Below are 23,863 nucleotides of genomic sequence, written 5' to 3'. Positions count from 1 at the left end.
AGCTTGATCGGCCAAGACACAATGGCACTGAGCTGACAGTAGCACATAAGGGACTGAATGGGAAGATCAGGCTATGTGCCAGCAGACAGACCAGTTGCATCAAAAGAGTCAAAGTTCCCTAGGTGCTTCGAAACCCATGAATCCATGGACCTAATTATCCAATTAGTGTAGGCAAGGAGTTTTAATTTTTTTGTGTGTGTGTGTGTGTATATATATATATTGAGTTTAACTATTATATTTAAAACATTATTTAAACAGTTCTGAAAATAATAGGCCAAAATATATATTTATATAGAATCTTTGTGAAGATTCTCTGATATTTGTCAAGCCCGCCAATAAAGCAGACATGATGTATTAGTCTGTAATTACAATGGAGCAGTCTCTGAGACCACCAAATTCTAATCCTTCAGTTTCAGGGGTCAAACCCAAAAGATGACGATACGATGAGCAGTATTTAAGTTTAGGATTTGCATGGATGGGATCAGTTGATGCACCATGACCTTGATGCACCACGAGTCATGTGTCATTTGTCAGGAGATTTTAGCTAATGACACCTGCTAAATTTCGCAGACACCTTGACACCAAGCATACTGAGGTAGCGGGAAAACCTCCTGAGTTTTTCCAAAGAAAATTTCAAGCCTTTCAAGGTCAGAAAAAAGTTGTTTGAGAATTTGTCAAATTAAATGTAAAGGCCACTGAAGCTTCATATCACATTGTGCTGTGTATTGCCAAGGCGGACAAAGCATATAACATCGGAGAGACATTGATTCTGCCGGCAGCCAAAGATATGTGTTCCTTGATGGTAGGAAAGGCAAGGGCTTCTAAGCTTGATTCTATTCCACTCTCTGACAACACAGTGGGTCGGCACATCTCTGACATGGTAAGCAAGTGTTAGACAGCATCAGGCACAGCCCATTTTTTGCACTCCAGATCGACGAATCCACTGATGTGGCCAGCTGCGCACAGCTGTTAACGTGAGGTACGTGAAAAACATGGACATTCAAGAAGGGTTTCTAATCAGTAGTCCTTTGCCTGCCTGCCCACACACACACCCACACACACACACATACCTCCTCCTCTCTGTTACAGATCTTCTGACTGGTTTGACTGAGATTGGAAAATTGGAATTTCAAATTATGTTCTTTTTTTTTTTTTTTGCTAGGAACTAGCATTGTTTTTGTTCTATTTTTTTCTCCACCACTGTAAAAATGATATAATATAAAAAGTTGTATATTCAATGTAATAATTAAATTAATAACCTCTACACTTTTCTTGTTAAACAATAAATGATAAAAATGATTAAATTTCAAACAATTGTCTGACAATCTGTTCAGATGTGTTGGGGGTGGGGGGGCATCACAAGGGACTGTCTTTGACTTTGAAAACCCCTGGTGTAGGCTATTTACTGTGTGTCAACCCACTGACAAGAGATACTCCCTTGAGCCCTTGATAAGGAGCTAACCAGAGGTTAATCCTTTCTTATGTCTAAAGTAAGATTATAAGTATAAGGTTGAAAGGGATCACACGGATAACTTAAATTAGTTTAGTTGTACCCCGAACAAGGTCTCTGTGGAAGATGCATTCTTCACAACAATGAAGTGTTGTGACAGTTTTTAAAAACAAGGAAACAATGGGATCAAAGCATGTGCACTACAGTAATGTGAATGATAACAGAGCCAGTTATTCCCTTGTAGACCTCTATGGACCTTATTTCTGAATATGTGACAAACTTAATGTAAGAGATTATTATTCAGGGTGATTAGCCTACTTAAAACACTAATAGAGAAGTGAGGAGCCCTTCTAATTCCCAGGCCACAATGAGAGACATTTTACATAAAGAAAAAACGCGTATTAAACAGACAGTAGTTTCTTTTTCTTATCTGACACAGCTTTGGCATTTTCAATTTCATTAATCACATGCACTTTGCACACTCATACCACCTCGAGCATCATGATTTGCCACTGATGATGGTCAAGTTTACAAATAAGAGCTGTAACTCTGCATATTTCACACATCAAATCTTAAAAACTTTAACTTTATTCATCTCTTTTTTTAATTCATGCTACCTCATCTCATTCAGCCTTACTCGACCACCTGTCAAAATAAACAAACATGCGTATGTCGTTAAAAACTAGACTTTCCAAAGTTATCCAAAAGTCAGTCAGCACAGCAGATGTTCAAATTATTGTATTTATTATATTAGACTCAGCCTAATAATTACACGCTCTGAATGTCACTGAGCCAACAGAGCGGGTTAGCTCACAGAAAACCAGCCCAACTGAAGCAAAGACGGACAGTTTCAGAGATAAACTGTACCTTTGACGAGCCGTTCGGTGGTGGATTGTTTATTCTGCTCCTTCCCCGACATCATTCGGTGTTTATCGGTGGAATAATCGTAATTCCTCCGTGTAGCTGAACCCAGCTAGTCTCGTTAGCCCGCTAGCTCGGCTAAGCTACTGACGTTTCAGTTGACGAGGAAGAAAAGTCCTGACAGCTCCGCTATAAAAGCGGGGAAACCGAGTCACAGCGCTCGTCAGGGTCGGTTTGTTGATATGTACACTCAAGTGGTGAGGGGAAGGGGGAAGGGGGAGCCCACTGTAGCGGCTGAGTTTTATTTTCTGCCGAGTCTGTCCTTCGGGTTTGCTCACACAGGCGACCCAGCTGCTGTGAGGGGGAGGCGAGGGAGGAAACGCGCGAGGGTGAAAGGGCTTCTGCGCGAGATGTTGGTTGGTGGTGTTGCTGCTGCCAGTTTTTGCCACGCGACCACAAACAGTAAATGTGTATTCCGGGTAGTTTTGATTTTAAACGCTCAGTTTGTGAGCCTTTTTCGCGTGTTTTCCCCTTTCGCTTCTCCTCTTTCTGCTTTGATTCCCTTAAAATCGTCCTGTTCCTCCTTTCTCGCGGATTAAATTCTAATCCACAGCGCAAACGGATTTCCTACAACATGGCGGCTCGTGCTCCGCGCATAGATGTATGGGTAGTGTAGTTTTTGTAAGAAGTTTGTAACTATGCGCGATCCAAAAAATTTACAGAAATGATAAAACTACGTAGGACTGTACAATTATTCTAGAGGATGATCCGATTTTGATAGCATGAACATTTTGTAATACATCCAATACACTCATACAGGGAAACACAAGGGAGGAGGTTAAAACTTGATGAATGGAAGTAACTCGTAAAGAGTAATACAGTATCGTCACCCCGTGGTCCAATGGAGAAAAGCAATTTTTTTTTCTCTGTTCCATAGTCTTATCAAGTTTATAAAGCTGACTTTAATAACGAACATAATTTGAATAGTGAAAATAAAAATATACGACTTAAAGTATTTCAAAAAATATTGAAATATAAAAGAAATTCGACACCACAATACAAAATTATATTTTATAGTGGTTCTATTTGCACTTTGTTTAATTTTCAAAGTCAGTTATAATCACTGATATAGCCCAGATGTATTCAATTGTATCATGCTTTTCGGTGATAGCATAGCAGGGTCACACCATGTCAGTTCTAGACATAAAACTGTACAATTTTGAAATGGTCCAGACCTTATATTTTACTACCCTATAATAATGACAATGCAGTGACCCGAAGATGAGAGTATTCTCAAAACACTGTAGGATTTGGAGATGGTCATTTCCTCAACAGAAGGTAGCTACATGTATTTATAAGCACTCATTTGCATAAGTAGGCCTTCATTAAAAAAAAGTTAAAGATCAGAGTGCATGAGAGTGGTGACTGAATGTAACAATATGGTTCTAACTCTCCCATTAAATATGGCTATATGGATTCTATGGACAAAATGACTCTCCAATTAACAAAGTTTAAAGGGATAGTTCACCCAAAAATGAAAATTCTCTCATCATTTACTCACCCTCATGCCATCCCAGATGTGTATGACTTTCTTTCTTCTGCTGAACACAAACAAAGATTTTTAGAAGAATATCTCTGCTCTGATGGTCCATACAATGCAAGTGAATGGTGACCAAAACTTTGAAGCTCCGAAAAGCACATAAAGGCAGTATAAAAGTAATCTATATTAACCCTGGAAAGCCTGACATATTAAATAATTGTCAGGTAATTCAAGTTTTTGACAATAAACTGTTTTTATTACCATTAGACAATCTATAAATATCTATTTTTTTATGTATCATATTTAATATATTAGTCTTTGAAGGTTATTATCCTCCTGAGGCCCATCAATTAATTGTTGTGTAGGACATTTGTTATTTAAGTTTTTCTTAGCCCATACATGCCACAGTGTATAATCTTGGGGTATTATCAGAGGACTCCCTGGGCTTTTCAGAGATACCAAATGTTTGAGAGTTTTGCCATGACAACATCCTCTCCTTGGTCTCTAAATATGGATTGAAATGTATCACAGTTCAATGCAGCACATCAAATACAATATGAATAAAATGTAATTTTTATCTATGTATTTTATGCACCAAACAATATATTGACATTCAAAAAAGAGAAATTTTAAAACTTTTTTTGCTGAGTCTCAGGAACTTATGGTAAGATGACAACATAATAGCTTGTAATGTAAAATAAGTAGATCTTTACAAATGACAGAGCAGGCTGCATATATGAAAATACACAGAAATATTAGTTTGCACTTTAAATATATCTTATAAAATGTATATGTCAGAATTCAAAGCTCTGTGATTTTATATTATTTTTTTGTGGTGGGCATGAATGGAATGTAATGGTGATTGAGTGATATACCTCAAAATACATGGATTTCAAACAAGGGTTTTCAATAAAATCATATTTAAAATTTTAACCAAGCACAAGTTGCTAATATTCAGCAAATACTCATTTTAAAATATCAGTAACAATAACAATATAATTGTAACATTTCAAGGATGGGCAAGGAGGAGGCGGGAACCGGCTGAACAGTAAACATAAAGTTTTAATGTCAAACTTAAAACAAACATAAACAAACACAGACACACATGCAACGCGGCCACGTGCGTCTCTCTCTCTCTCTCTCTCTCTCTCTCTCTCTCTCTCTCTCTCTCTCTCTCTCGAACTGGCACCTCCGGCTCCCCTTTATCTCCCGATGATCAGCTGATTCAGCACCGGCTGTGCACCATCACAGCCTGGCCACGCCCTCCTCCTCGTCACACTCCTGACAAATTTTCATTTGTGTTCTGCAGAAGAAAGAAAGTCATACACATCTGGGATGGCATGAGGGTAAATGATGAGAGAATTTTCATTTTTGGGTGAACTATCCCTTTAACCCCTCAAGCCAAGATTCTACACCAGAGGGTGACCTGGTGTTGCATTAAGAGAGAATTATTTTGCTATTTTTACATTAAAACAAGATTTACCTGAATTATTTCTTTGTATGCTCTATATATTTGAATAGTTTTCTCTTAAATACTTCCAGTTGTGATCTGGATATGTTGGTTATTTTGAGTTCTATAACACAAACTTGCTGATTGTATGGGAAATGTGTGATACTGAATGCGTTAAAACTGACCGACATTTCTTCATTTCACATGTGGCTAATAGTTCATAAGAATTTTCATGATTAATGCTACTATCACATCATTATAACAATTGTTTAACAAATCATTATTGCACATTCAAATAGAAATGACATGCATTATGGGGGCCTGGGTAGCTCAGAAAGTAAAGACGCTCACTACCACACCTGGAGCCGCAAGTTTGAATCCAAGGCGAACTGAATGACTCCAGTCAGGCTTCCTAAGCAACCAATTGGCTCGGTTGCTAGGGTGGGTAGAGTCACATTGGGTTAACCTCCTCGTGGTCACTATAATGTGGTTCTCGCTCTCAGTGGGGCGCGTGGTGAGTTGTGCATGGATGCCGCAGAGAATAGTGTGAGCCTCCACATGCACTAGGTCTCTGCGGTAAAGCGCTCAACAAGCCACGTGATAAGATGCATGGATTGACGGTCTCAGACGTGGAGGCAACTGAGATTTGTCCTCCGCCACCCGGATTGAGGCGAGTCACTACGCCACCAGGAGGACCTAGAGGGCATTGGGAATTGGGCATGCTAAATTGGGGAGAAAAGGGGGAGAATTTTTATTTTTTTATTTTTTTAATTACACGCATTTGAAATAATAATGTATATTTTGGTGTATAAACTATTCATATATAATTGGACTTACCTTTATTTTTTAATTAGTCTTCTGTTTTTAATGAAAGTATATGTAACCCACTAATGAGATTTTCCAAATGTTCTGTGTAAAGTGGTATGTACTGAAGGAATGTTTTAGTTTAAAGTAAAATTAAATAATGCATAAACAAATAATTTTAAAAGAAATGTTTCCAGAGGAGGGAGGATTTGCCCATAACATCTACCAGGGTTCACAAGCAGGTTCACTGTCTCCATGAGGCACAAGACAAGAAGAACGTCCAATGACCACCTCAGACGCGCGGAAGATTAATTCATTTTAAAAAATATCGATACCATGATGTTCACGACACATGGAGCCGATCTGGTTTCGGGCTCCAGAGAGACCGAAATAGCATTTCTAAATGGAACAACTGAGTTTTTACCCACTGTCGTAACCACAGCGGAGCCCAAAAGTAATGAGTCGTGTGGAGAGCAACAGACTCTGGACTTGGACTTGGACTTGACTAAGACAGTCATCATTGGGATGATGCTCAGCATTATAACCGCGGTCACTGTGATGGGTAACACTTTGGTAGTGATTGCGGTGTGTGTCGTGAAAAAACTAAGACAGCCGTCAAACTATCTACTAGTTTCTCTTGCCATAGCGGATCTGTCTGTGGCAGTTGTGGTGATGCCCTTTGTCATAGTGACTGATCTGACAGGAGGCGTCTGGCTGTTCGGGGAGGTTTTCTGCAACATCTTTATTGGGATGGATGTCATGTGCTGCACGGCATCAATAATGACATTATGTGTGATCAGTGTGGATAGGTAAGTTCATATTAAAACTGTTTTATTTAAAAGGTGTTGTCAACTTTGTCTACATTTGATTGAAATGTATAGTATGGTGTTCATTTCTACAATAATAATAATTAAAAAAAAAATGTTTTGGTCTAATTTCAAGATTTAGCCTAGGCATGTACCTAAAAAATGTATAGCCTAAAATTTTCATCAAACTAAAATGAGTTACTAATCTTTAACAAAATTATATTTAAGTTTAATCAATTTCATTTTAAACATTACCCAGTTAAGTTTGATGGAAATTTGTTACACAATTGAAATGTTTTTAAACAATAGACAAATAGACTAATTTTGTATTTATTTATTTATTTGTGTAGGTCTGTTTTTACAAAACCTGTAAAGAAAATGTCCTAGTCTTAATTTTCTCCAAAATCAAAGGAAACAAATATGACATTATAGCCTATTTTGCACATAAAAAAATGAAGCTTCTAATATATTTAGGGCCAGTAAGATGTTTTACATTGTGACATTATAGTTTCATGAAAGTACGTTTTACCCCCAAATTCTCATTACCACAATAATAATAAAAAAATAAATAAAATAAAAATTTAAATGGTCAGATATTCTCATTACCGCAATGTGAACAATTATATATTTATAATTCATATTGTATTTGATGTGCTGAATTGAACTGTGATACATTTCAATCCATATTTAGAGACCAAGGAGAGGATGTTGTCATGGCAAAACTCTCAAACATTTAGTATCTCTGAAAAGCCCAGGGAGTCCTCTGATAATACCCCAAGATTATACACTGTGGCATGTATGGGCTAAGAAAAACTTAATTAACAGATGAATTTATACACCAGAGCAGTAACCTGCTCCAGCATACTACCTTAAATTTTTGCTGATTTTAGTAAAAAAAAAAAAGAAAAAAAAAATCATTGTACAACAACATCTTGCTTACTGCAATACAGCAAAAACTGACTGTGTTACAGCAATGAGAATCATCATTGAAAACAATGATAAACAATGAGAAGTAAAATGTCCGAGTTGGGGGTAAAATATGCTTAAGTGTCCTGAAAATAACGTCATAATGAAAAAAATCTTAATAGTCTTAAATTTAAGCTTCATTTTATTTATGCAAAAACAATTTATTTTTTTTGAATAGTAATACTAATAATAATTATATATATATATATATATATACACACACACACACATACACTGGCGGCCAATAGTTTGGAATAATGTACAGATTTTGCTCTTATGGAAAGATATTGGTACTTTTATTCACCAAAGTGACATTCAGCTGATCACAATGTATAGTCAGGACATTAATAACGTGAAAAATTACTATTACAATTTTTTTTAAAAATTCAGAACTTCAACTACTTCAAAGAGTTCTCATCAAAAAATCCTCCACGTGCAGCAATGACAGCTTTGCAGATCCTTGGCATTCTAGCTGTCAGTTTGTCCAGATACTCAGGTGACATTTCACCCAACTTCCTGTAGCACTTGCCATAGATGTGTCTTTTTCTTTGCAATTCTTTCCATAAGTCCAGCACCCCTGAGTCTTTTCTTTACTGTTGTACATGAAACTGGTGTTGAGCAGGTTGAATTCAATGAAGCTGTCAGCTGAGGACATGTGAGGCGTCTATTTCTCAAACTAGAGACTCTGATGTACTTATCCTCTTGTTTAGTTGTACATTTGGCCTTCCACATCTCTTTCTGTCCTTGTTAGAGCCAGTTGTCCTTTGTCTTTGAAGACTGTAGTGTACACCTTTGTATGAAATCTTCATCATTTTTGCCATTTTTGATCTAATATTGACCTTAAGACATGCCAGTCTATTGCATACTGTGGCAACTTAAAAACAAACACAAAGACAATGTTAAGCTTCATTTAATGAACCAAATAGCTTTCAACTGTGTTTAATATAATGGCAAGTGATTGTCTAGTACCAAATTATCAATTTAGCATGATTACTCAAGGATAAGGTGTTGGAGTGATGGCTGCTGGAAATGGGGCCTGTCTAGATTTGATCAAAAATGACTTTTTTCAAATAGTGATGGTGCTGTTTTTTACATCAGTAATGTCCTGACTATACTTTGTGATCAGTTGAATGCCACTTTGGTGAATTAAAGTACCAATTTCCTTCTGAAACAGCAAAATCTGTACATTATTCCAAACTTTTGGCCACCAGTGTGTGTGTGTGTATATATTTATATATACAGGTGCATCTCAATAAATTAGAATGTCGTGGAAAAGTTCATTTATTTCAGTAATTCAACTCAAATTGTGAAACTCGTGTATTAAATCAATTAAATGCACACAGACTGAAGTAGTTTAAGTCATTGGTTCTTTTAATTGTGATGATTTTGGCTCACATTTAACAAAAACCCACCAATTCACTATCTCACAAAATTAGAATATGGTGACATGCCAATCAGCTAATCAACTCAAAACACCTGTAAAGTTTTCCTGAGCCTTCAAAATGGTCTCTCAGTTTGGTTCACTAGGCTACACAATCATGGGGAAGACTGCTGATCTGACAGTTGTCCAGAAGACAATCATTGACACCCTTCACAAGGAGGGTAAGCCACAAACATTCATTGCCAAAGAAGCTGGCTGTTCACAGAGTGCTGTATCCAAGCATGTTAACAGAAAGTTGAGTGGAAGGAAAAAGTGTAGAAGAAAAAGATGCACAACCAACCGAGAGAACCGCAGCCTTATGACTGTCCAGCAAAATCGATTCAAGAATTTGGGTGAACTTCACAAGGAATGGACTGAGGCTGGGGTCAAGGCATCAAGAGCCACCACACACAGACATGTCAAGGAATTTGGCTACAGTTGTCGTATTCCTCTTGTTAAGCCACTCCTGAACCACAGACAACGTCAGAGGCGTCTTACCTGGGCTAAGGAGAAGAAGAACTGGACTGTTGCCCAGTGGTCCAAAGTCCTCTTTTCAGATGAGAGCAAGTTTTGTATTTCATTTGGAAACCAAGGTCCTAGAGTCTGGAGGAAGGGTGGAGAAGCTCATAGCCCAAGTTGCTTGAAGTCCAGTGTTAAGTTTCCACAGTCTGTGATGATTTGGGGTGCAATGTCATCTGCTGGTGTTGGTCCATTGTGTTTTTTGAAAACCAAAGTCACTGCACCCGTTTACCAAGAAAGTTTGGAGCACTTCAGGCTTCCTTCTGCTGACCAGCTTTTTAAAGATGCTGATTTCATTTTCCAGCAGGATTTGGCACCTGCCCACACTGCCAAAAGCACCAAAAGTTGGTTAAATGACCATGGTGTTGGTGTGCTTGACTGGCCAGCAAACTCACCAGACCTGAACCCCATAGAGAATCTATGGGGTATTGTCAAGAGGAAAATGAGAAACAAGAGACCAAAAAATGCAGATGAGCTGAAGGCCACTGTCAAAGAAACCTGGGCTTCCATATCACCTCAGCAGTGCCACAAACTGATCACCTCCATGCCATGCCGAATTGAGGCAGTAATTAAAGCAAAAGGAGCCCCTACCAAGTATTGAGTACATATATAGTAAATGAACATACTTTCCAGAAGGCCAACAATTCACTAAAAATGTTTTTTTTATTGGTCTTATGATGTATTCTAATTTTTTGAGATAGTGAATTGGTGGGTTTTTGTTAAATGTGAGCCACAATCATCACAATTAAAAGAACCAAAGACTTAAACTACTTCAGTCTGTGTGCATTGAATTTATTTAATACACGAGTTTCACAATTTAAGTTGAATTACTGAAATAAATGAACTTTTCCACGACATTCTAATTTATTGAGATGCACCTGTATATATATATATATATATATATATATATATATATATATATATATATATTCTTTTTTTTCTTCTAATATGCAATTATATATTTATCATGACACTTTATAACTTGTATTAGTGATATTAACAAACATTTATTCATTTTTTACATTGCTTCACAAATAATTTCTTTATTTGCTTTGAATAGTTAGAATTATGATGAAACTTTGATTCATAAGGGAAACTTGGGTCAAATGAAGTGTTCTTTATCTTTTCTCCTTGTTATTAAAAAATAACCCTACTGTGAGAAATATTAACTGCCCCAATCTGACATTCAAGAAAAATACCCTTGTATGAACACAGTTCAACCTCTCAGTAAAAATCTACATTGAACCTGGCCATAATGTATCCCAGTGTGGTTGTATGGTGTTATGGCGTTTTATAGTGCAATTTTGTTTGTAGACTAAACTTCTCAATGTCCTAATTTGAGACAGATCTGAAGCAGGTGTTTGAAACCAACATACAAACCCACTGCTAGACAAATCATGCATTTATGTAACTGGATTTCTGACTCAAAATCTTATAATTATCGAGATTACAAGGGCAACTGTTACAATGACCACTATATTTGAATGAGCATGAACTACTGATCTGTTGACATTACAATATGTTTATTAATGGTTTATTAATTACATTTTTAAAATGTTAAATGTATCCATTTATTTATTAAAAAGAAAAATATCCCTATACCTCATTACAATAGCCTTTCAATTTAAGTAAACCTTAATAAATAAACAGAACATTAAAAATGCTTCCATGTCATTTGAAACCCTGACTGAACTTCAAAGCTGCCTCCTGGTGAGCAATTTTGATGATGCTCTTTTATAAACTTCTGAGTACTACATCCAGAAACACTCTGCTTGGTTGTGATAATTCAATTAAATTGGTAGTCCCTCAGGTCTTAATGATGAAAAATCTGGCAACAAGGTTTTTGGATTTGTAAATTCAAATGCATGGATGTTGCATAACCTTCGCCCAGTGGTGTCTCTTACATAATTGATTAGTTAACCTAATATTTGTTAATAAATGAATATTTCAGAGAGGCCATTACATCCCAAGATGTAATGTTTCATCCTCATTTTGCAAATTATAGCCTATACTGAAATTTTAAAGCCTTTAAGATTGTGAGGACACTGTTTAGTTTTTATAAGATATTAAAGGATTCTAAATTCTTAACCCAAAAATTTAAAATTCATTCACTCAAACTTATTGTTCCAAACCCAAATAATTTTCTTTCTGCCATGCATGGAACACAAGGGTGGATGTTAGTCACCATTCACTTTCATTGTACAGAACAAAAGATGCAATGAAAGTAAATGGTGACTAACAAAATTGTAAAATATTAACTACTTTTTCCTAGCCTAATAGTTAAAATGCATTGAAGTATCTTAAAAGTATCTCATCCAAGCAGCTTTTAAAAATATTTCCTAATGGTGGGCTGAGAATTCTGCCTTTAAATTCTTAGAAAAGTCTTTTTATTCTGTTGTGGGGTGAGTTAGATTTTTGGGTTGTGAGACAGATTTAGATTCACTAAAAATTAGACAGCTAATGGTAAATTTTGCAAGTGCTGGAGATAAAAAATTCATGGATCATAGATGGCTGTAGAAATATTCCCTTTTAAAGAGATTTTCAGCTTCGTGAAAAGTTTTCTCTCTAGCATTAAGTCTTCATTTAAGTCAACAATTAATGCTTCATTAAGAAGATGGAAGCTCGAATAGCCAAACACAACGAAGGCACTTCATGCACCTGCTGGAGGTCATTTCTGTTTTGTATGGATCATTGAAAAGTCACTAAAACTGAATAAAACTAAATCAAACCAAGTGGCATTTACAGTATATATCTGTTTCTCATAATATAGGACTGCTTCAAGCTGACAGAAAGGCTACGGTAACTCAGATAACCACTCTGTACAATTATAGTGAGCAGAATAGCATCTCAAAATGCACAACATGTCGAACATTGAGGCGGATGGGCTACAATAGCAGAAGACCACGTTGGGCACTTTATTGGGACCATAGTTTTCCTAATAAAGTGCTCAGTGAGTGTATTATTGAAAATGCGAGTAAAAGAGAAAAATACAATACAAATAATAGATCCCAGTTGAAGATACTAATTTATTTCAAACAGATAAAACCTCTTGATTAAACTATCTACAAAAGGGCCTGAAATTCAGTACATAATGCTGAAATGAAAGGACGATTCTCTAATTAAGTCCCCACAGAATATTTGTTCCTCCCTTTGTTTCCACTACTGATGTTCTCTCAAATTAATTAGTCTTGATATTAATCATCAGTTTAAGAGCGCCTTTCATTTCACATAATGTAACATTGAGGCATAAATTCACTAATATGGATGTAATTGACAATTTGAAGCCCCATAACGATCCTAGCAAGAACTTCAACTGTGCTTTGATCCATGTTTTTGCTTTTGTCTGAAAAGCCATGCCACTGAAACCCTCGCTCTGTATAGCTTTAATTGAATCAAGAGTTGCGGCTACAACACAATGTAGCTATTGCCAATTTGGACATTGATATTTATGCTGCCGTGACTTATATATACAATTATAGCAGTGGTGAGTGTTAAAACAAATAGATTTCTGCCCATAACTATACAGATCGACAGTTAAGCTTGTGTTTGCTGATCACGCTCAGACTGAAATGTATGCATTCTTCAAATGCAAGCTTGTTCAATGTTTGTTTAGTATTAGCTACTTATGATTGGTGTACTATCTCTAATGTGATGTAGAGTGTAGACAGTACACTGTAAAACATTTCCTGTAGAAATTACAGTAACTTACTGGCAGCAGTTCGCCAGTAACTTGCTGTAATTGGATTACTGTAATTGTACTGTAAAAGCATTTACAGTACCATCAATCTTACCATTATATACTGTTACAGTATAAAATTTACAGTATTGTACTGTTTTCTTGCACCAGTATTGTACTGTAATACAATGAATAGATACTGATACACTGTAACATTTACAGTAATTGGCTGGTCACTTTCTCCAGTTTATTACACATTATAGAATGGCAGTACTTTAACAATGCCAGTGAATAAATAAAAATGACAACAAAATGTAACTTTTATTGTGCAATGGATCTTCAAAATGATGTCAAATCATCAGTTATTTTATTGTATCATAATTAAATACATTCCCACTCCTTTCAGTTTCAATTAAAGCTTTAAATTACTGTAACACTTCTGCATGTCACTACTAATAATGAACCTCATTCACAGGTATACAAGTATTTTCATTCTTGCAATAACATTTCAACTTTGTGCAAAATTGTTTCATTTTTAACACTCCTGAATAAATGCAGTCATTCACTTAAAAAACTTTCTTACATAAACTCTCCTGAGCACTACATACTCTCTTGTGGTAGATTAATAATTTTGCAAACTCAAATTAACAAACTCCTTGATGGTTGGAGGAAGCAACATGAGGATTCAGGCTAGAGTTTCTTCCTTTGCAACGTCTTGCCACTTCTGGAACACCTGGAGTGTGGACTGATCCTCACAATGAACCTTAGAAATAAATATTCTACGATACATGACAAGTTGCTTTTCTCCCTAATGTTGCTCCAAACTAATAAACATGTGTGTATATATATATATATATATATATATATATATATATATATATATATATATATTCTATATACACACACACACTATATATCCCATCTATGTTGGGCACTTAGTGGCTGCTTTTCTTAATTATTCAGTCCACACGCTTTTTTTTTTAATACAATTTTAGTTTTGTAATTAAATATATTGATATGTTGGCACATATATATTTTTGTCTACAAAACTAATTTCAAACATTTAAGCATACGCCTTCAGGTCAAAATGTTTTTAAGATCATGAGAAACATTTCAGGCAAGTGACCCCAAACTTTTTATAAACATATACATATAGTACTGTGCAAAAGTTTTAGGTACTTGTGAAAAACTTTCAAAGTGAGGATTTCTTAAAACAATTATGACATAAATAGTTTTCATTAATCAGTTAACATCATACAAAAGTCCAGTAAACAGAAAAAGAGCTAAATCAATATTTATTGTGAACACTTTTGCTTTCAAAACAACACCATTTCTCCTACTTACACCTGGACACAGTTTTTCTCGGTTGTTGGCAGATAGGATGTTCCAAGCTTTTTGGGAATTCGCCACAATTTTTTATATTTATTTAGGCTGTCTCAATTACTTCTGTCTCTTCGTGTAGTCCCAGACTGATCCGATGTTCAGTGGGGGGCCCTGTGAGGGCCATGCCATCTGTTGCAGGGCTCCCTGTTCTTCTATTCTATTCTATTTGCAAAAGGAATGTTTGGGAGTATAAAATGTATATTTCCTAATATGCAACAGTTAGATCCGGTCCTTGTATCTGATTGGACGAGAGACGTTCCATGAGCACTGATGGTCTCACACCATCAGCACTCTGACACTTCACTGTGTGTATCACTCTGCTTTTGTTCGTGCCGTTCTAATCTAAAGTGTAAGAGCAGTGCATATGTGTTAAGAGCTACTGTTTGTGTCTCTTTTTACGTTTTTTATTTTTATTTTTTATATACATTACATATGTTAGCTAGAAGGTGGTGGCAAAAGATCATTTTTGTGTGTAATATTAGCCAGTTAGGTGACGTGAAGTGAATCCGTCTCAGCCAGTGTTTATATACAACAGCTCTACGTGATCGCTTTTATAACTACTACACTACTAAAGCTAGGAAACAGCTTTAAACGGCTTTAAACGAACAACTTCAGCATTACGGCTCATCACAGCTGAGAGGCACAACAGACTGATTAATTACAGAACTCAAGGCGCTTACCTCTTACCAGAGTTTCCACATTGGAGAGAAAGTACTGTCCAAAATGGCGGAGAAGATCTCAGTTTCTATAGTGAAGACTCTTGCGCACCGGGCACCGTGAAATAGGGAGAAATCCCCCTGCTTGAACAGTTACTTTTCCACTGAGAAAGCTGATCTTCAGAAAGCTGACAGCATCTCTGCTTGGGTGTGGCAACAGGTGATCGTACACGCTCAGTCTCCCTCTCTCTCTCTCTCTCTCTCTCTCTAACAAACACACACACACACACACATCCATCCTTGTTTATCCAATAACTTGTTAGAAACAGCACAAGTCGTGATACTTTTTCTGAAGTGACATTTTTGAATTACTTACAGAGGCTTGGATGCGTCATTTGTTTTGAACCAGCAATGGCAGATTCTGATCTGTCGCGTAAGAAAGTAGTTCCATGCACAAATGCGTTTTTATGACCATACTCAGTTTTTCCTAAAGTTTTACATTTACTTGTTAATTGAACTGTTGTATATAAGCAATATCACACTCGCAATCGTGCTATATGGCCCTAAATCAGCACTGCTGTGATTACCTGCAGCCGAATCACAGCAGTGCTGATGTAGGGCCATATCACACTCTTGCTCGTGTGATATTGCTTAATTGACACACTAAAGTAGCAGATATAAATAATCATCTTAAGACAAATGTTTTTGTGAAACATCTTATGTGCCTAAGACTTTTGCACAGTACTGTATATATATATATATATATAATTCTGTTAATCACACAAAGTGAACATATCACTTCAGACCTGGAATATGATGCACAAGCTGCATGAAGGCACTGTCCACTGCCATTGTATTGAAAAGACATTGTATTGACAAGATGTGCTTAACTTTGAATTTGCTTTCAATAGACAGCATCCATTTATTTACTGGGCAGAACTGAATCCCCTGAAAAATAAAAAAATATATAGTTTTAATCTTGCTAAAGCATTCGAAAGTGTTGCCCTTAGTTATGTGTAAATGTGGGAGCTTTTCTCATAATTGTTAGTTCACCCAAAAATGAAATCATTTACCCACCAAATATCATTCCATCATCACTGCCGACCCCTTTCTCTCTTTTCCATACAGTGCATGCATAGTGACCAGGATTGGTGAAGTTCAGGAAAGGACAAAACAAAAAGAACTGTTAAATTAGTCCAAATGACTTAAACACTATATATTGCAAGTGTTCTGAATCTACATGATCCCAAATTTGTTATTTTTAGTGATAAAAAAAATCAGATAGTGCACCAAGGAAGTACAGATCACGTTAGTTGTTAGTACCACTAATTAATATTTTAAAGGATCTTACCAAGAGTGATCAGCTTTGAAGTACTTGGGAGTGCAAATCTTTGCATCTGCTGTTAATGTAACCTAAAACACAGACACACACACGTTGGTGCAGCGATCATTATGAGGACTCTCCATAGACATAATGATTTTTATACTGTACGAACTATAGATTCTATCCCCTAACCCTAACCCTACCCCTAAACCTAACCCTCACAAAAAACTTTCTGCATTTTTACATTTTCAATAAAACATCGTTTAGTATGATTTTTAAGTGATTTGAATTATGGGGACACAAGAAATATCCTCATAAACCTCATTTATAGCATAATACCCTAGTAATTACCAGTTTGTAACCTAAAAAAAAGTCCTCGTTAACCACCTAAACCTGTCCACACACACACACACACACACACACACACACACACACACACACACACACACACACACGCAGTCAGTTTGTAGTAGACAGATTTTCCAACTGTATCAACTGGATGTTATATAATGGATTATGTAACTTTTTTTTAAAAATGAAAAGTACTTACATCTGTGAAAAAGAACAGTAAATCATCCTTTTCTTTTAATCAAGTCATCATATGGTATCTGGAAAAACAGTGAAAAGCTCAGGCCTCTTTACAGATACATTTCTAGTAGAACATTTATGATTTCTTCTGTGATGAAAGGGATGACCTCAATCAAAAATAATTATGTTTACAGTTACTATTTAGACTTTCAAATTCATGTTTTCAGACACCGTCTGCAAGCAGTGTTGTTATCTCTGTCTCTCTCTGAAGGGCATATATGATTTTAATAGGACGCAAACTTCAGGTTTTCGTGTACTGTCTGAATGCCGGTGCATTCAGATATTAATTATGTCACATTTGTACCGAAACACAGAAAGACCGTAAAATTAGACCACATCCATCATTTGCATTTTGAAAACGATTACCGCATACTTTGGAAAAACGATATTAGCTGCATTCAAAGCTCCTTAAACATTAAATAATCGATTACTTAAAGATTTTTTATAGAACTATAAATATAGGTGAGGAAAAAATATTATATAAGAGAATTAAATATCAGAAATATATCAGCAAACTCCAATTACATTCTTGTTTTTTTTTTTTTCCTCTCTCTCTCTGCCTTCTCAGTGCAAAAAATAGTCTCCTGTCATTAGTCAGGGGGGGAGGTAACCATCAAAACAAGCAAGTACAACCTCCCCCAATATTTATACCATGATCAATGGAAACATGTAAATGCTTCACGCATATATATATATATATATATATATATATATATATATATATATATATATATATGTACATAATTTTAATTGTTTTAAAATATTGCCTTAGTCTTTCTTTACTGTTACCAGATGGCCCCAGACACAGAGACTACAAGAGTGCAAATTGAATGAAATCCCAGTTGCAGTTTATTGTGCTACTCCAATCCCAATCAATAATTACCAGAAGAAAAAAACTGGTAGACAATACAGGACTTTTAATTATAAAGAAGACTGAAATACACATGGGACTCTTATTTTGAAATGTCTGCACTCCCAGTTGTGAGCTCACTGACGGCTGATTCGCTGAGAAAGTGAATCTAATTCAAACTGCTAACCTGAGCTCCTGAGTTCAAACCCTCAGTTCTTTTCGGTGATTCATGAAAAAGATCTGGTTCAAAAGAGTCATTTGTTCTCGACTCTCTAGCGCTGTCGTTTGTTGTTGCATGCGGTGCAGCAAGCTCGTCATCACAACAGAACAGGTGAAAAGTGGCACTAGCACATTAGTGCACACTCAAAAAAAATTTTCAGTAACTTACAAGATGATATCTGACGAAACCGCATATGAACGCACACAAGCAGACTGTCGCCAGTGGCGACTAGATTTTAAATTATTGTCGCAATCAATTACATTTGGTCGCATTTGCGACAATATAATCGCAGTCTGGAGCCCTGAGTATTAAGCTACGGAAGATAACTTGTGCCATAGGCATGAACGAAGCCTCAAATAGTGCATGAGGAGAGGTGTGCTATTAGTTTTCAAAGCGATCACACTTCCGAAAACATTCCATAGGCTTACATTGAAGGAGGGAGCAAACGAATATCTCGGAGCAGAATATCATAAAGATGTGGGGGTGGGCTCATTTGACTTCAGCAAGTGAGCAACCACCCAGAACATCCTGACGAATGCATAAAAATTTACTCAAAAGCACTCAAAATACCTTAGAAACTGCTTAGCAGTGCCTTGGTAACCAACCACAACATCCGTTGAGTGTTTTGCAACACTCACATTTTCCAGGGAAAACATTCAAATATAGATATTTCATTATTTTTGTAACCTCCAAATGCATATACAGTATTGGGTAAATATGCCTAAAGGTTCATTCTGGTTTTATCTCTTTAAAAAAGAAGAAGAAATAAGATAAAGAAAACACATTAGTAACTAATGTGAAATGGTTTCATGGTCCGCTGATTTATGTGGAGTTTCTGTGTTTATGCATGAAAGGTTTTAACTACCTTAAATGTCCAGTGCAATAAGTGTGTCTCTAAGCCCTTTCCTGATCACCAGGATTCTCATGCGTGAAATGATAACTTGTATTTTTAGAGGTAGGCAGGGGAATAGAGACTTTCTTCTTTAGTAGGTAAAAAGACAAGTGGACTTACCAAATGTCACATTCAAAACACAAATCCATAGAACATGCTAGTTCGTTTCAGTCTCTTTGAAATACCCACTACAGTGAAATACACTCACTAAGCACTTTATTAGGAACACCTGTACACCTACTTATTCATGTGATTACCTAATCAGCCAATCGTGTGGCAGCAGTACAATGCATAAAATCATGATATGAGTCAGGAGCTTCAGTTAATGTTCACATCAACCATCAGAATGGGGAGAAAAATGTTATCTCAGTGATTTCGACCTTGGCATGATTGTTGGTGCCAGATGGGCTGGTTTGAGTATTTCTGTAACTGCTGATCTCTTGGGATTTTCAAGCACAACAGTCTCTAGAATTTACTCGGAATGGTGCCAAAAACAAAAAACATCCAGCAGTTCTGTGGATGGAAACACCTTGTTGATGAGTGAGGGCAACAGATAATGGCCAGACTGGTTTGAGCTAACAGAAAGGCAATGGTAACTCACATAACTACCCTGTACAATTGTAGTGAGCAGAATAGCATTTCAGAATGCACAGAATGCGGATGGGCTACAACAGCAGAAGACCACATAGGGACTGCACTTTATTAGGACCATAGTGTTCCTAATAATGTGCTCAGTAAGTGTAGATTTTCACTTTATTTTCACATTTGCATAATACCGTATTTTGCTATTACAGTGCATTGTACAAATCTAATGACACTCAGCTACACTGCAATGCAGTTTGTAGACAGAGGAATTTGCCAATATGATCACAGGGGAAATCGACATGTTGGTTTCCAAATGTTCATGTGCCCTTAAATGAACCCATTGTGAGATACTCACAAGTGGCATCTCTCACCAGACATTTTGCATGGAAACAAGGAAGTAATCACATTCCAGTAAACAATAGTAAGCACGATTCGAAGGTAGCATTTTTGCTCTAGGATTACACTTTTACTCCACTGACGGTTAGGTTTAGGTTTGCGATTTGGGTTAGGGGCTAAAATATGCATTCCTGTTGACTGTATTATACCATTTACATCTAAAAATACAACTTTCTTTTGGTGCCACTCACCCTGAAACTGGAGCACACACACGGCCACACAGTACGTTCCAGTCAATTGTACTTGTATATAAAAAGTTATTTTTCCCATTTGAACTCTTAAATATACATGGATAAATATTTGTATTACTACCCCTTGAGGCATATTTAGCAAGTTGAAGTAGTTTGAACAGAATTATTTAAAATTTCTGAGTGATTTCACAGTGAAATCGGAAACAGTAGGTTGACTTTTCTTTAGCTAAAGTCAGTCTGTGCTTACCGAAATTCAAAACACTGCCCCCAGTGGCCAAAGTGCTAAGTAATGATCCCATTACATGTTCCCATTTCTCTGTGCAAGTTAAACTTGCATTAAGATCTTCAATGTAATGGCTTTGTCAAGACGTTTCATATAGCATTAGAATATTCGCTCAAGACTTGTGATGCTTTCAAAAGCTTTCAAAAATAACTTATTATGCAGTTCCCCATTATGAATATGTCATGTTTTCATTAGTAATCTTCTTCTATCTCTACTTTAGTCTATCTTAATGTTCAGCGACCAAATGACAGTGTTAATGGGTACTTGGGCACAACAGACTGTCACATGCATAAAATCGCCTGTATTATAAATGATCTAATTGTCGACATCTTTATTGTTGAGATTTAAATGCACTTCTGAATTTCACACTATCTAGATGGAGCCATGACCTGACAGTAAAGGTCTTAGGGGTTGTACCAACTAGTCGATTAGTTCTGCCTCTAGCTGATGCAGTGGATCTGTCATATTGTCATGGATTACATGACTTAAGTTGCACTTGTTCTACACATGCTGACAGTAGGCTGAAAATGCCAGAAAGACCACTCAGTGAATTCGGCGACAGTAGGTCGAAAGTTCTGCTGCTGAAATTGGTCTGTGCTTACCAAAATTTTAACCACTGCCACCAGTGGCCAAAGCTTGAAGTGTCTGGAATAGATAACTGGTGTCTCTAAAATATACACAAGCTGAGAGATTTTCTAGAATGGCTATAAAAAGATGGCTTTTTTTTTTTTTACTGATTGATGTTTGTGTGTGTTTGTGTGAGAGAGAGTTTTTCATGTGTTTTTTTTATTTTTTATTTATTATTTTGTTTAAAAGTATATTATTTGCCTCTTTCACCTGTTCTCCCATCTTTAAAGGGCTCAGAAGACCACAATGGACATAAGCCTTTAGTTTTATTGTTTGTTTATCATTAAAGTTTTTTTTAAATTATTATTATTTATTAACTTGTATGAGATGTTGTATCATTCTTGTACATTTTGTATAAAAATTGTAAAATAAAAATAAAAACATAAATAAAAAGAGGAACATCTATAAATAACTCCTTTTGTGTACCAAGGAAGAAAAAAAGTCATAGAAATAAAGGTTTTTAGAGATATGAGGGTTAGTAAATGATGACAGAATTTTCATGTTTGGTGAGCTATTCCCTTAACAGCTGACTGTGAACGGAATAAAATGCTGTTTATATTAATTAATTCCATGTTAATTATTGTCTAAATATCTTTTGAGTAAAACAAGTATCTTCTGTTGTATCTTCTCAAGTTTTTTAGGTTGAGTTTAATTAGTTGGCTAGTCAGACATGCCAGAGATTCAAGTGTTAACACAGTCTTCTCCACCCAGGTTGTTGGTGAAATTCAGGTCAGTGGGAATTTCTTGGGTCAGGTGCTTCTGAGGTATTTTGAGCCATATTTGGCAAATTATGGACAGATGAGAGATCTTTGGGTTCATTTGTTTTGAGGAATGCAGCTTCTTTTCTTAAACGTCACACATGTCGTGACGCTATCTTCCCTGTTAAAAAGAAAACAGTATGTTGTGTGTTGGATGCTAGTTTTCCAAAAAGGCTTCTTGACTAGTTTAATCAGCAAGACTTTCATGGTCAACAAGCATCACAAGAAAATCAATGCCTGTCAACCAGCTTTGGCAGCTAAGTGTTTTTGGTGAACAACATGGCAATGGTGGTCCACCAGCTAGACTAGCATCTAAAAAAACCCAGTCTGGACCATCAAGGGAATTCATGCTGGTCTAAGCTGGTCTTTCCAGGGAGGTTATAACCATGTACCTTTTCTTCCCTTCTGTTTCCACAGATACCTTGGAATTACTCGACCTTTGACCTACCCTGCAAGACAGAATGGACAACTAATGGCCAAGATGATAGTCGGTGTCTGGTTAGCGTCAGCATCCATCACTCTGCCCCCATTTTGCGGCTGGGCTCAGAATATCAACACTGCAGGAGTTTGTCTGATAAGCCAAGATGTGGGATACACCCTCTATTCCACTGCTGTGGCCTTCTACATCCCAATGGTGGTCATGCTTTTCATGTATTACAAGATCTTCAAGGCTGCCCGCAAAAGTGGGGCCAAACACCAATTCACTGCACTTTCTCCAATTCAGTTGACGTGTCCCGAGCCAACCTTAGCCACTGTGGATGGTGTCTGCATGCATGGGTTGAAGAACACCTCAGGAATCGAGGAGTTCTCCACCTTGTCCTGCCTGTTGAACCGTGAACGTCGTAGCGCCTCCATTTTCAGACGTGAGCAAAAGGCGGCCACCACCCTTGGGGTGATCATGGGAGTTTTTTCGTTCTGTTGGTTGCCCTTTTTCCTCTTCACCACAGCAAGGCCGTTCATTTGTGGGCTGCTCTGCAACTGTGCCCCCGTCTGGTTAGAGCGGGTACTGTTGTGGTTGGGCTACACCAACTCACTGATGAACCCTTTCATCTATGCCTTCTTTAACCGAGATCTGCGCGCCACTTATAAAGACTTGCTTCGCTGTCGCTATCAAAACATCAACCGTCGACTCTCGGCTATAGGTGTGCATGAGGCTCTAAAACTCTGAGAGTTTAAGAACGGTCACAGTCTGTTTATGGTTTGGGATGGTGCGGGATATGTCCTCTTAACTCTCAAAGAAGCTAAGCAACACAGTTTGGAGAGTGTAATCACAACACTTGGTGGCTTGTCCCAACAGGCCCTTTTACATGACTCACATCAGACTCGCCTAATACTTTAAACTTTATGGAGCAAAGCGTCGGCTTAAGCATTTCCACTTGTGCCACATTGCGTGCTGGTCAAGCAGTGTAACACGTTAGTCAAGATCAAACAAATTTAACTCTGACCACCACTGACCTGTTGCATGATATATGCAATATCTATTTTTGCAATAGGATTCTGTGGAAAACTGTATTCACACCAATCAAACAAATCAAACTCTGACGTCAAACAGACTAATATGTACATCTTAAACCCAAAGTATACTTCATTTTGACATGAACGTTTAGCATATGCATAC

At 36.8% G+C, this 23,863-nt stretch overlaps 2 protein-coding genes across 5 annotated transcripts in view; one reads left to right on the top strand and one right to left on the bottom strand.

Moving 5' to 3' along the window:
• Positions 1-2,933, bottom strand: part of LOC127433645 (serine/threonine-protein phosphatase 2B catalytic subunit gamma isoform-like) — a 49,484-nt gene extending 46,551 nt beyond the window's left edge. For 2 of the 4 annotated variants that reach the window (XM_051685713.1, XM_051685712.1), the window contains exon 1: positions 2,318-2,933. In XM_051685713.1, coding sequence (XP_051541673.1) covers positions 2,318-2,372 — 55 coding nt within the window. In that variant the 5' untranslated portion in view covers positions 2,373-2,933. Of the gene's footprint in view, positions 1-2,067; positions 2,096-2,317 lie in introns of all 4 variants that reach the window. The other 2 variants (XM_051685714.1, XM_051685711.1) reach the window with 2 other exon arrangements.
• Positions 2,934-6,444: 3,511 nt separating this feature from the next.
• Positions 6,445-23,413, top strand: LOC127433651 (5-hydroxytryptamine receptor 7-like). The gene is made up of 2 exons (XM_051685720.1): positions 6,445-6,914; positions 22,663-23,413. The coding sequence occupies exons 1-2, from the start codon at positions 6,445-6,447 to the stop codon at positions 23,411-23,413; spliced, it is 1,221 nt and encodes a 406-aa protein (XP_051541680.1).
• Positions 23,414-23,863: the final 450 nt, after the last annotated feature.

Source organism: Myxocyprinus asiaticus, chromosome 43 (assembly GCF_019703515.2).
Source record: "Myxocyprinus asiaticus isolate MX2 ecotype Aquarium Trade chromosome 43, UBuf_Myxa_2, whole genome shotgun sequence".
NCBI lineage: Eukaryota > Metazoa > Chordata > Actinopteri > Cypriniformes > Catostomidae > Myxocyprinus > Myxocyprinus asiaticus.
This window is presented reverse-complemented; position numbering and strand designations above follow the sequence as displayed.

Excerpts from the sequence above, each read along its gene's own strand:
- LOC127433651 (XM_051685720.1), top strand. The coding sequence starts at position 6,445 with ATGTTCACGACACATGGAGCCGATCTGGTTTCGGGCTCCAGAGAGACC. Across the intron at positions 6,915-22,662 it reads TGTGTGATCAGTGTGGATAG|ATACCTTGGAATTACTCGAC; the intron begins GTAAGTTCATAT and ends CTGTTTCCACAG.